Source organism: Procambarus clarkii, chromosome 58 (assembly GCF_040958095.1).
Source record: "Procambarus clarkii isolate CNS0578487 chromosome 58, FALCON_Pclarkii_2.0, whole genome shotgun sequence".
Classification (NCBI taxonomy): domain Eukaryota; kingdom Metazoa; phylum Arthropoda; class Malacostraca; order Decapoda; family Cambaridae; genus Procambarus; species Procambarus clarkii.
The window spans coordinates 1,702,710-1,717,530 of record NC_091207.1 but is presented as its reverse complement, the minus strand read 5'-3'; the positions used below and the strand labels follow the sequence as shown (position 1 = coordinate 1,717,530).

General features: G+C 44.9%; 1 protein-coding gene across 1 annotated transcript in view; it reads left to right on the top strand.

Annotated features, from left to right (window-relative positions):
- The window catches only part of LOC123751887 (ryanodine receptor-like), a 359,023-nt gene that overhangs the window by 69,826 nt on the left and 274,376 nt on the right, over positions 1-14,821 (top strand). Inside the window, 2 exon segments of the mRNA XM_069306475.1 lie at positions 1,704-1,819; positions 13,593-13,747. Of these exon segments, the coding sequence (XP_069162576.1) occupies positions 1,704-1,819; positions 13,593-13,747 (271 nt within the window).

The window sequence follows — 14,821 nt, the reverse complement described above, 5'->3', positions numbered from 1 at the left end:
CCACGGAAGCAACCGTAAGTACACAACTTACCTTCGTGCCACGGAAGCAACCGTAAGTACACAACTTACCTTCGTGCCACGGAGACAACCGTAAGTACACAACTTACCTTCGTGCCACGGAGACAACCGTAAGTACACAACTTACCTTTGTGCCACGGAGACAACCGTAAGTACACAACTTACCTTCGTGCCACGGAGACAACCGTAAGTACACAACTTACCTTCGTGCCACGGAGGCAACTGTAAGTACACAACTTACCTTCGTGCCACGGAGACAACCGTAAAGTACACAACTTACCTTCGTGCCACGGAAGCAACCGTAAGTACACAACTTACCTTCGTGCCACGGAGACAACCGTAAGTACACAACTTTATTACATGCCACTAAGACATCCATAAGTACACACTCTCAAGTGATGCAAGGGCCCCCTCTGTGTGTGTGTGCGCGCGCGCACTCACCTATTTGTACTCACCTATGTGTGCTTGCAGGGATTGAGTTTTGGCTCTTTGGTCCCGCCTCTCAACTGTCAATCAACTGGTGTATAACTGACGGACTCCTAAAAAAAATTATAAAAAAAATCGAAAGTAAAAAATTCCAGTTTGTCAGCAGGATGCTTCTTCTGAAAACTTTCCTTTTTAAGGCTATTTTAAGGCCCAGTTGATAGAGCATCGGCCTCATACACGTGTGGTCCACGGTTCGAGACCCATACAGCCCAGGTGAATGGAATCATTACCTAAGGGTAGTTACAGGATGAGAGACACGCTCGTGGTGTCCCGTCTTCACAGTACTCATTGTCGTAAAACGCTTTGAAAATACTGACGGTTTTGGCCTCCACCACCTTCTTACTTAACTTGTTCCAACCGTCTACCACTCTGCAAAATAATTGCTTTCAGCACTTTTGTTTCCATTGATTAAATCTATGACCTCATGTTCTTAAGGTTGCCAGTTTCAGGAATTCCTCTTTGTCAATTTAGTCGATTCCTGTTATTGTTTTGTACGTGGTGATGTATGCTGGTGTGTGCACGTCCATGCTGGTGTGTGCATGTTAGTGTGCGTGTGTGTGCTGAAAACAAACTGGAAACCAGTTGCATATTATGATAATTGACCTGAGCAGCAAATAAGTGAGAACTTAAGGGAGTGTAGTGCTGGAAGTGGTGTACCACCGCAGAATACAACAATGTCCCCACAGTCACAGTGTCCCTCTATCAGTGATTGACAGTCGAGAGGCGGGACCAAAGACCCAAAGCTCAACCTCCGCAAGCACAACTTGGTGAGTACAGTTCTACCTGTAGGTGGAACTGTTCTACCTGTAGGTGGAACTTTTCCACCTCCAGGTGGAACAGTTGGCGAGTCAATAGGTAGTAGGTGAGTCAGTTCCACCCCCAGGGCGTGCATCGCTCCCCGCTCTGGCCTCTCCGCCCTTGTCCACTTTTGCATTTCAATACTCTCCTTTGCTTTTCACTTGCAAATTGTAAAGTTTTCTCTCGTCTAGTTCAAAAGACTCATATGGTTTCTGACTATATTTATAATAATAGCATTATTTTCAAGTTTATACACTTTTAGCAACACTTTTCTTTACAGTGTGGGTGTTATATCCACAAGTGGTCTGAAGATAGAATATCTTTTTTCCCCCGTGACATTGTTATAGGAGTGAGAATATGGCGGTGTGTGAGTGAGGTTATGACAAGGTTGTGTGTTACAGTCCGCTGCTCAAGTTGGTGGACAAGCTGCTGCTGGTGGGTGTGCTACAAGATGAAGACATCACCCGTCTCCTTATTATGATCGACCCGCAGACATGGGACCCCAACTTTGAGCCAGGTATGTGCTTCTCTACCACATACTCGTGCCTCTCTACCACATGTTCCTGCTTCTCGCCCACATACTCGTGCCTGTCTTCCACATGTTCCTGCTTCTCGCCCACATACTCGTGCCTCTCTTCCACATGTTCCTGCTTCTCGCCCACATACTCGTGCCTCTCTACCACATGTTACTGCTTCTCTACCACATGTTACTGCTTCTCTACCACATGTTACTGCTTCTCTACCACATGTTACTGCTTCTCTACCACATGTTACTGCTTCTCTACCACATGTTACTGCTTCTCTACCACATGCTCCTGCTTCTCTCCCACATGTTCCTGCTTCTCTACCACATGTTCCTGCTTCTCTACCACATGTTCCTGCTTCTCTACCACATGTTACTGCTTCTCTACCACATGTTACTGCTTCTCTACCACATGTTACTGCTTCTCTCCCACATGCTCCTGCTTCTCTACCACATGTTCCTGCTTCTCTACCACATGTTACTGCTTCTCTACCACATGTTACTGCTTCTCTACCACATGTTACTGCTTCTCTACCACATGTTCCTGCTTCTCTCCCACATGCTCCTGCTTCTCTACCACATGTTCCTGCTTCTCTACCACATGTTCCTGCTTCTCTCCCACATGCTCCTGCTTCTCTACCACATGTTCCTGCTTCTCTCCCACATGCTCCTGCTTCTCTACCACATGTTCCTGCTTCTCTACCACATGTTCCTGCTTCTCTACCACATGTTCCTGCTTCTCTCCCACATGTTCCTGCTTCTCTACCACATGTTCCTGCTTCTCTCCCACATGCTCCTGCTTCTCTACCACATGTTCCTGCTTCTCTCCCACATGCTCCTGCTTCTCTCCCACATGTTCCTGCTTCTCTCCCACATGTTCCTGCTTCTCTACCACATGTTCCTGCTTCTCTCCCACATGCTCCTGCTTCTCTCCCACATGTTCCTGCTTCTCTCCCACATGTTCCTGCTTCTCTACCACATGTTCCTGCTTCTCTCCCACATGCTCCTGCTTCTCTACCACATGTTCCTGCTTCTCTCCCACATGTTCCTGCTTCTCTACCACATGTTCCTGCTTCTCTCCCACATGTTCCTGCTTCTCTCCCACATGTTCCTGCTTCTCTACCACATGCTCCTGCTTCTCTACCACATGTTCCTGCTTCTCTACCACATGTTCCTGCTTCTCTCCCACATGTTCCTGCTTCTCTCCCACATGTTCCTGCTTCTCTACCACATGTTCCTGCTTCTCTCCCACATGCTCCTGCTTCTCTACCACATGTTCCTGCTTCTCTCCCACATGTTCGCACACACAACTCCGCCTCACATTCTCCCTCCTCCACGTCCTACAATAATGATTATACTTGTAACAATTATTTGTTCAGACGTACAAAAATGGGCTGTTGGAACCCCCAAAGTTCATGTTTTGTTCTACTGGACTCGCCCAAATGGCGCACACTACAAAACTGAAACATTACTAAAAAACTCAACACGCTCCAACTTATTCAAGGCCTATATAAGCAGTAGTAGGTCACATATATCTTAGGGATAATTTAGTACATATTTTTTACCTGGAAAAGTAAGCTTTTGTTTTTTGCTAATTTTTTCGTGCCTTCTACAAAATTAATGAAAATAATCGTGAACATTGTTGACTGCATAAATGTGTTGTCCGACAAATAGTTGGCGTGAGAACTGTCCTGCTGGAGGCTTGTCCCACGTTGTGTGGTGTGGGAGACGTGCCCCGTGGGTACAGGCGCGGGTGTTGCCACGTTGTGTGGTGTGGGAGACGTGCCCAGCGGGTACAGGCGCGGGTGTTGCCACGTTGTGTGGTGTGGGAGACGTGCCCAGCGGGTACAGGCGCGGGTGTTGCCACGTTGTGTGGTGTGGGAGACGTGCCCAGCGGGTACAGGCGCGGGTGTTGCCACGTTGTGTGGTGTGGGAGACGTGCCCCGTGGGTACAGGCGCGGGTGTTGCCACGTTGTGTGGTGTGGGAGACGTGCCCAGCGGGTACAGGCGCGGGTGTTGCCACGTTGTGTGGTGTGGGAGACGTGCCCAGCGGGTACAGGCGCGGGTGTTGCCACGTTGTGTGGTGTGGGAGACGTGCCCAGCGGGTACAGGCGCGGGTGTTGCCACGTTGTGTGGTGTGGGAGACGTGCCCAGCGGGTACAGGCGCGGGTGTTGCCACGTTGTGTGGTGTGGGAGACGTGCCCAGCGGGTACAGGCGCGGGTGTTGCCACGTTGTGTGGTGTGGGAGACGTGCCCAGCGGGTACAGGCGCGGGTGTTGCCACGTTGTGTGGTGTGGGAGACGTGCCCAGCGGGTACAGGCGCGGGTGTTGCCACGTTGTGTGGTGTGGGAGACGTGCCCAGCGGGTACAGGCGCGGGTGTTGCCACGTTGTGTGGTGTGGGAGACGTGCCCAGCGGGTACAGGCGCGGGTGTTGCCACGTTGTGTGGTGTGGGAGACGTGCCCAGCGGGTACAGGCGCGGGTGTTGCCACGTTGTGTGGTGTGGGAGACGTGCCCAGCGGGTACAGGCGCGGGTGTTGCCACGTTGTGTGGTGTGGGAGACGTGCCCAGCGGGTACAGGCGCGGGTGTTGCCACGTTGTGTGGTGTGGGAGACGTGCCCAGCGGGTACAGGCGCGGGTGTTGCCACGTTGTGTGGTGTGGGAGACGTGCCCAGCGGGTACAGGCACATCTTTACACACTCACCAATCACCATGTCCGACCATTTCCTCTCGGTCTCCTCCTCCTGATCTTACCCTCGCACGCAGACCAGGGTCACAGTGGCACCATACCAGAGCCGCACATAAAAACACCCAGTACCTACACTAATACCATAATATCATTCATATTTCCCAACATTCAGAATATCAAAACACGCATAACAAAGTCGGCTTTATAACTGGTCTCCTGAACCCGACAACTGCAGTGTTGGCAGCCTTAACGCGCCCAAAGGACTACTGGGACATTGAAATATAAATGCCAGAATTCAATCTTTTCCAAGTGACAAGAGACAGGCTACAGAGTGGGGTCAGTCTGTACAACAAATAAACACTTACCTGCACATAACAGCGAAACACCACAAATTATATGGCGGAGGTGCTGATAATCAAAACTGAAATGATAAATGTAGATATTGTTCTTGTATATAAACCACCATATACAAATTCCCAGCAGATTAAAGACCAATAAATTAAAATAGAATATTGCTTATAAAATCTCACAAACCCAGTCTTAAACATCATCTTGCTTGGTGACCTCAATTTACGGTCCTACGGTGCCAAGGAGTAGTCTAAATGAGCAGTCACGCACTCATGACCTCCTATGGATGTGTGACAGATCTGCCTTAACCCAGCAATATAGTGGAACCAGCTCGAACTGAAAACACTTTAGACTTTTTTTTTACAAAAATGAAGTGGTTAGGAGCATACATATCATAAATACATGCTACTTGCATCACTGCCTAATCAATGCTCAATCGAGCATGGGCTGTGCTTTTTATCAATCATCATGACCCGCTTACTATTAACCAGCAAATTCAGTTTTATTAATCAAATGATTAACTGGAAATTAATAAACTTAGACCTCAAGGAAATAAGCTGGTAAGAAAGGCTAGATAATGCAACGTAAATCAATACCCCGAAAAAAATAGGCAAACAAAAAAAAAGAGAACATTATGGACATTTCAACGAGGACGGCGTTCTCTCTATGGGCCACAACGAGGACGGCGTTCTCTCTATGGGCCACAACGAGGACGGCGTTCTCTCTATGGGCCACAACGAGGACGGCGTTCTCTCTATGGGCCAACAATGCATCGCTGAACAGCTCGAACGCCTCTCTCTCTCTCTCTATTGGAAGAAAGACGAGTAAAGTTTAGTAGGGAAGTAGAACGATCAAGCTAAAGCTGTCATATAAAATCAAGGAGAGCCAAAGAGAGCTAAAGGCCATCAGTGAAATAGAGAGGAACCCAAAATTCTTCTTTTATTATGCAAAATCTATTATGCAAGCATTTTCCCCCTGCGCATGGCAGATGGAACTTTCATGGATGACAGTAAAGAAATGAGTGAAATACTGAGGATACAGTTCGATTGTTTTTCAGTGATAACGCCGCAGATAGCGCCACTCCGCAAAGGAAACAGTGAAACACACACACACACACACACACACACACACACACACACACACACACACACACACACACACACACACACGCACACGCACACGCACACGCACGCACACACACACACACAAACATAAGGGCTGGCGTACCGAAAGGGAAACTATGAGGAGATGAATAAATTCCTATGGGATATACATTGGGACACAGAACTCGGAACCAAGTCCGTACAAGACATGATGGACTATGTCACCCAAAAATGTCAGGAGGCTGTAAGCAGGTTTGTCCCAGCCCAACAGGAAAAAAACAGAGAAGCAAAGGAAGAATCCGTGGTTTAATAGGGAATGTATGAAAGCAAAGGAGCTGAACAAAAGGGCATGGAGGAACTTCCGTAATAACAGAACATCAGAAAGTAGAGAGAGATACCAGAGAACCAGGAAAAAGTATGAAAATGATATAGCTAATAAAGCCAAGACCGAACCAAAGCTACTACACAGTCACATCACGAGGAAGACAACAGTGAAGGAACAGGTGATGAAACTTAGGGTGGGCGAGGACAGGTACTCAGAGAATGACAAAGAGGTGTGTGAAGAACTCAACAAAAGGTTCCAGGAGGTCTTTACAATAGAACAGGGAGAAGTCACGGCGCTAGGAGAGGTGGCAGCAAACCAGGTGACCTTGGAAAGGTTCGAAATTACAAGAGATGAGGTCAAGAAGCACCTATTGGAGCTGGATGTGAGAAAAGCTGTTGGGCCGGATGGAATCTCACCATGGGTATTGAAAGAGTGTGCAGGAGCACTTTGCTTGCCACTCTCCATGGTGTATAGTAGGTCACTGGAAACGGGAGACCTACCAGAAGTATGGAAGACTGCTAATGTAGTACCAATATTTAAAAAGGGTGACAGACAAGAGGCACTGAACTACAGGCCAGTGTCCTTAACTTGTATACCATGCAAGGTGATGGAGTAGATTGTGAGAAAAAACCTAGTAACACATCTGGAAAGAAGAGACTTCGTGACAACCCATCAACATGGGTTCAGGGAGGGTAAATCTTGCCTTACAGGCTTGATAGAATTCTATGATCAAGAGACAAAGATTAAGCAAGAAAGAGAAGGATGGGCGGACTGCATTTTTTTGGACTGTCGGAAAGCCTTTGACACAGTACCCCATAAAAGGTTGATGCATAAGCTGGAGAAACAGGCCGGAGTAACTGGTAGGGCGCTCCAGTGGATAAGGGAGTACCTAAGCAATAGGAAGCAGAGAGTTATAGTGAGGGGTGAGACCTCAGAATGGCGTGAAGTCACCAGTGGAGTCCCACAGGGCTCTGTGCTTGGACCTATCCTGTTTCTGATATACTTAAATGATCTCCCAGAGGGTATAGACTCATTCCTCTCAATGTTTGCTGACGACGCCAAAATTATGAGAAGGATTAAGACAGAGGAGGACAGCTTGAGGCTTCGAGAAGACCTGGACAAGCTGCAGGAATGGTCGAACAAATGTATGTTAGAGTTTAACCCAAGCAAATGTAATGTAATGAAGATAGGGGTAGGAAGCAGGAGACCAGATACAAGGTATCACTTGGGAGATGAAATACTTCAAGAGTCAAAGAGAGAGAAAGACCTGGGGGTTGATATCACGCCAGACCTGTCCCCTGAAGCTCATATCAAGAGGATAACATCAGCAGCATATGCCAGGTTGGCTAACATAAGAACGGCCTTTAGAAACTTGTGTAAGGAATCTTTCAAAACATTATATACCACATATGTCAGACCAATCCTGGAGTATGCGGCTCCAGCATGGAGTCCATATCTAGTCAAGCATAAGACTAAACTGGAAAAGGTTCAAAGGTTTGCCACCAGACTAGTACCCGAGCTGAGAGGTATGAGCTACGAGGAGAGACTACGGGAATTGAACCTCACTTCATTGGAAGACAGAAGAGTTAGGGGGGACATGATCACTACATTCAAGATTCTCAAGGGAATCGACAGGGTTGATAAAGACAGGCTATTTAACACAAGGGGCACACGCACTAGGGGACACAGGTGGAAACTGAGTGCCCAAATGAGCCACAGAGATATTAGAAAGAACTTTTTTAGTGTCAGAGTGGTTGACAAATGGAATGCATTAGGAAGCAATGTGGTGGAGGCTGACTCCATACACAGTTTCAAGTGTAGATATGATAAAGCCCAATAGGCTCAGGAACCTGTACACCTGTTGATTGACGGTTGAGAGGCGGGACCAAAGAGCCAGAGCTCAGCCCCCGCAAGCACAACTAGGTGAGTACACACACACACACACACACACACACACACACACACACACACACACACACACACACACACACACACACACACACACACACACACACACACACACACCTGACAGTGTGGTGACACCCCTAGGGTCAACACTTGCAGCAGAGGAGCTCCAGCATATTTCAACAATCCTAAGTATTGTAGTACAGGTTGATGGTAGTGAGTGGTGTCCCAGAGAACATAAAGGTATAGTGCTCTTGAAAAATAGATGAGATAACAGGAAAGTGCTAAGAGAAGTGAAAAATCGGATGAGAAAAAGTTGCGCTAGTGTTTACAGTGCAGAGAAGAACATTCAAGATGGCCACTGGCAAGGGGAAAAACAAAACAGAGCTTGATTTTGAGGGATTCAATGAAGAAAGCATTGATATTAGCAGTCTACATAACAAGTTGGTAAATTTAGATACTATAGTGAACTATCATGTAGAAATAATTAGTAAATTGAAAGAAAGTAATGACCATTTGAATAGCAAAGTTTTATGTCTTGAGGGTTTAGTGAAAGACTTGCGCAAGGATAAGAATCAATTGGAAACAAATTGCAAAGCCATGGAAGAAGAAAATAAACTCTTAAAAATAGCTTTGGAAGAAGTTAAAGTAAATTTAAACATAAATGACTACAATAGGTTAGGCAAGGAAATTCAACAGGAGAAACAGCTTTTGTCAGCACAGATGGAGGAAGTTACACAGGGAATAGAACAGTGCAAGAAAGATATGCAACTCACTTATGCACAAGTGGCCAAGGAGAAGGAAAAAATAGAAGAAGCAGTAAAGGAAGTCAAACACTGCAGCAACCAAGATAAAACAAACATTAGGCTGGAAGTGAGAAAAGAATTGGCATCTAACCCGAAGTTGGTGCAAATCACAGTTGATCGGAGTAAGTCCCTGATAATTTTTGGCTGCAAAGAAAAGGCGATAATATCTAGGTCAGAAAGAGCTGTAGAAGAAGCTAAAGTAGTAGATAAAATTGTTGGCCTCGTGGAAGGTCTTACAACCATAGAGAATGTGTGCGACTACAGGAGAATAGGCAGGTACGTAAAAGGGAAAGATCGACCTTTCAGGATCACCCTAAACGGTGCCAAACAGATGGAAGAAGTACTAAGGAATGCTAGAAAATTGCAAAGTGATGAGGATGGGAAAGTGTGGTCGTTAAGACGAGATCTTTCAAAAGAAGATAGAGAGAAGCTGAAACTGAACCTCGCCGAGGCAAAACATTTAAATGAGAGCAGGAATGAAGAAGAAATAAATTCTTTTTTCTACAAAGTGATAGGGGTAGGCAAACCAGTAAAGTGGTATATAAAGGCAAACCACCAAAATCAATAGGTAGAGGGGGAGTGAAGAATAAGGACAGGGGGAACAAGTTCCTGAAGATTGCATACACCAACATAGATGGAGTAAGATCGAAGATACTGGAGTTAAGTGATGTAATACAGCTGCAGACACCAGACATTGTTGCACTCACGGAGACAAAACTTGAAGATGTAATTTTAAATGAGGTCATATTCCCAAGGGGCTACTCAATTTGGAGACGGGACAGAAAAATTAGGAAAGGCGGTGGCGTTGCTGTGCTGGTAAAAGAACACCTAAAGGTGAACGAAATAATGACTGCCAATCCACAAGAAGTTGACATAATAGCACTAGAGATCTGCCATGAGGATGATAAACTAATGATAATAAATGCATATAGTCCACCGCCAAGCAGCACATGGTCAAAGGAGGAGCTAGATAGTAAACGTGAAGGTCTTATAACAATAATGAGAGAGATTATAGCGAGAGTGGATAACGATAGATCACGACTGTTGATAGTCGGTGACTTCAACTTGAAATCCATAGACTGGGAAGCATATGAAGCTAAAACAGAAGATTTTTGAACCTGTAAATTTGTAGACCTCATCCTGGAAACATTCTTGTATCAACATGTTAAACAAGCTACGAGGATGAGGGAAGGGCACGTTCCCTCCAATCTAGATTTGATATTTACCAGGAAGGAGGAAGAGATATTTGACATTCAGTACCTTCCTCCCTTGGGTAAAAGTGACCATGTCTTTTTGGGAATAAAGTATGCAATGCGTTATAAGCTGGAAGAAAATAAGGAGGTTGAAGCAGTTGAAAAACCAGACTTCAGGAGAGGACATTATGGTGACCTTAGAATTTTTTTTAGTGAGTATAATTGGACAGACTTGATGCTAGGCAAGGAAGTGAATGAGATGTATGTCAAGTTTTGTGAAATATATGATAAAGGCACAAAAAATTTATACCAAAACAGAGATGCAGAACTAGGAAACAGGATTGGTTCAATAGAAATTGCGAGAGGGCTGGAGACCAAAAGACACAAAAATGGAATTAATACAGGAAGAGGCCGAACCCCCAAACATACCAGCGATACAAAGATGCGAGAAACAACTACACGGCAATGAGGAGAGAGGCAGAAAGAAATTTTGAAAAAGGTATTGCAGACAATTGTAAAACAGAACCAGGTCTATTCTATAAATTCATAAACAAATTTCAGGTAAAGGATAATATTCAGAGGTTGAAAATGGGAAATAGATTCACGGAAAATGAAAAGGAAATGTGTGAAACACTAAACGAAAAGTTCCAAAGTGTGTTTGTACAAAATGAAATTTTAGGGAACCAGATACAATAAGAATTCCAGAAAACAACATAGAGGTGTCTAGAGACGAAGTGGAAAAAATGCTCAAGGAGCTCGGTATGAACAAAGCAGCTGGCCCAGATGGCGTTTCACCATGGGTTCTGAGAGAATGTGCATCTGAGCTCAGCATTCCACTTCACCTGATCTTTCAGGCATCCCTGTGTACAGGAATCGTAGCAGACGTGTGGAAACAGGCTAACATAGTTCCAATCTACAAAAGTGGCAGCAGGGAAGACCCCCTCAATTATAGACCTGTATCATTGACAAGTGTAATAGTGAAAGTATTGGAAAAACTAATCAAAACTAAATGGGTAGAACACCTAGAGAGAAATGATATAATATCAGACAGACAGTATGGTTTTCGATCTGGAAGATCCTGTGTATCGAATTTACTCAGTTTCTATGATCGAGCCACAGAGATATTACAGGAAAGAGATGGTTGGGTTGACTGCATCAATCTGGACCTAAAAAAGGCTTTCGACAGAGTTCCACATAAGAGGTTGTTCTGGAAACTGGAAAATATTGGAGGGGTGACAGGAAAGCTTCTATCATGGATGAAAAATTTTCTGACATAGAAAAATGAGGGCAGTAATCAGAGGCAATGTATCGGAATGGAGAAATGTCACAAGTGGAGCACCACAGGGTTCAGTTCTTGCACCGGTGATGTTTATTGTGTACATAAATGATCTACCAGTTGGTATACAGAGTTATATGAACATGTTTGCTGATGATGCTAAGATAATAGGATGGATAAGAAATTTAGATGACTGTCAAGCCCTTCAAGAAGACCTGGACAAAATAAGTATATGGAGCACCACTTGGCAAATGGAATTTAATGTTAATAAATGTCATGTTATGGAATGTGGAATAGGAGAACATAGGCCCCACACAACCTATATATTATGTGAGAAATCTTTAAAGAATTCTGATAAAGAAAGAGATCTAGGGGTGGTTCTAGATAGAAAACTATCACCTGAGGACCACATAAAGAATATTGTGCAAGGAGCCTATGCTATGCTTTCTAACTTCAGAATTGCATTTAAATACATGGATGGCGATATACTAAAGAAATTGTTCATGACTTTTGTTAGGCCAAAGCTAGAATATGCAGATGTTGTGTGGTGCCCATATCTTAAGAAGCACATCAGCAAACTGGAAAAGGTGCAAAGACATGCTACTAAGTGGCTCCCAGAACTGAAGGGTAAGAGCTACGAGGAGAGGTTAGAATCATTAAACATGCCAAAACTAGAAGACAGAAGAAAAAGAGGTGATATGATCACTACATACAAAATAGTAACGGGAATTGATAAAATCGACAGGGAAGATTTCCTGAGACCTGGCACTTCAAGAACAAGAGGTCATAGATTTAAACTGGCTAAACACAGATGCCGAAGAAATATAAGAAAATTCACCTTCGCAAATAGAGTGGTAGACGGTTGGAACAAGTTAGGTGAGAAGGTGGAGGTGGTGGAGGCCAAGACCGTCAGTAGTTTCAAAGCGTTATATGACAAAGAGTGCTGGGAAGACGGGATACCACGAGCGTAGCTCTCATCCTGTAACTACACTTAGGTAATTACACTTAGGTAATTACACACACACACACACACACTCTCTCTCGCTCTCTCTCGCTCTCTCTCTCTCTCTCTCTCTCTCTCTCTCTCTCTCTCTCTCTCGCTCTCGCTCTCGCTCTCGCTCTCGCTCTCGCTCTCGCTCTCTCCCTCTCCCTCTCCCTCTCTCTCTCTCTCTCTCTCTCTCGCTCTCGCTCTCGCTCTCTCTCGCTCTCTCCCGCTCTCTCTCTCTCTCTCTCTCTCTCTCTCTCTCTCTCTCTCTCTCTCTCTCTCTCTCGCTCTCGCTCTCGCTCTCGCTCTCGCTCTCGCTCTCTCCCTCTCTCTCGCTCTCGCTCTCGCTCTCTCTCTCTCTCTCTCTCTCTCTCTCTCTCTCGCTCTCGCTCTCGCTCTCTATCGCTCTCTCCCGCTCGCTCTCTCTCTCTCTCTCTCTCTCTCTCTCTCTCTCTCTCTCTCTCTCTCTCTCTCTCTCTCTCTCTCTCTCTCTCTCTCTCTCTCTCTCTCGCTCTCTCTCTCTCTCTCTCTCTCGCTCTCGCTCTCGCTCTCGCTCTCTCTCGCTCTCGCTCTCGCTCTCTCCCTCTCTCTCTCTCTCGCTCTCTCTCTCTCTCGCTCTCGCTCTCGCTCTCTCCCTCGCTCTCGCTCTCGCTCTCTCCCTCTCTCTCTCTCTCTCTCTCTCTCTCTCTCTCTCTCGCTCTCTCTCGCTCTCTCTCTCAAACTATATACAAAGCAAATTTCAGTCATTATACATAATATCTGGCAAAAACTGTCTGTGTTTGATTGTGACCATAAAAGATATATCAGTGACACTAGCACAAATCTTATTCATTCTGATGTGTTTTTTTCACATTGAAAACTAACATTCCAAATTTAATTTGTTCCAAGTTCACTCTTTGGTATTTGTATTCACTCCGCATCTATAAATTCTCTCTTATTCAAGTTCTTTTACTCATTTATCTTTTAGATACATGTGAGGAACGATCTCCCTTTCACTACTGAATCTTCATTTACATAGTACAAAAATATGTAATATAATAAGTCACGTTCACTGACATAATCCAGTATTAAATTCAGACGTACGTTTTGTATGTTATTTAATAATGCTCTTTAAATATAAATGTATTTGTTATTTCAGAGGGTAAAGACGAGAACCGAAAGGGCATACTACAGATGGAGATCGCTGAGGGCGTGAAGCTGCAGCTGTGCTACGTCCTCCACCACCTCCTCCACCTGCAGAAGCGTCACCGTGTGGAGAATGTTATCGCCTTCTCTCACGACTATGTGGGCGAGGTCAGTGGCCATGTTCTCCAACACTAAATAGTCTTCCTTCTTATTCTTACAATCCTCTCATCTTTATTTGGTGTGTTATATCTTCTTCCATGTCTTCGTTTTTCATTAATATTCTTAGCTCGAGGTGGCACGGGCATGAATAGCCCATAAAATACATGATGTACAGTTTTGGTTGAATACACATGTGAGAGTTGGAGGCGTGCGGGGTGAGGTGACGGGGCAGTCAAACATAGGGAAGGAGGATAAGGCTATTTAACATAGGGAAAGTTGGGGTGGTACTAATCAAATGGTGTCGGGCCAATCAAACATTGGGTAAGCCATTGGGTAAAACTCAGGTGGGCATGGAGACCCGAACACCATTAGAGAGGACATTGACAGAGAACTTACGGACCACGAAACCAGACACCGTGAAGAAACATAAAGAAAACTATGAGAAAATTGATAGCTCTCAACAGAGGTATCTTATGATTAGTCAACGGTTCTATCATTCTTATTGGATATGAACCGACCCAAGTACAAGCAGAGTTCCTTAACTTCGAACTCAGTTGTCTCTCTCTCCAACCCAAGGCCCAGAAGAAATTTAGGATTGCTAACTTATTAGACGACATACATAAACTATAAAACCAAAATAAAATTACCTCTACTGCTTCCCTTCAAGTAGAACTTTTAGCAGAAGTAAATAAAAAGAGAGGCAACTACAGAAGTAACTCCCTGGAAAATAAACACAAACAAGCAGCCAGGCAACTTAAATCGTTGGAAAACATCACTATCTGGAGAGCCGATAAAAACGCATCAATCATCCTCAACCCAGACTGATGAATATGTCACCAAACTAAGATAAATTCTCCAGGATGAGACCAAATTCAAGGAGATAACTTGAAACGATATGGAAGATATTAAGAAGGAAGTCAGCCAAATAACTGATGCAGTTCATGTGAAAAAGGCAGCATCCACCTGCAAAAGGTCCCAAGGGGTGACTACAACCTAGGCTTCATCTATGGTAATGTCCAAACCCACTAACCTCATAACCCTCTACGACTATCATCACCCACACCCCTACACCTGACAGGGCCT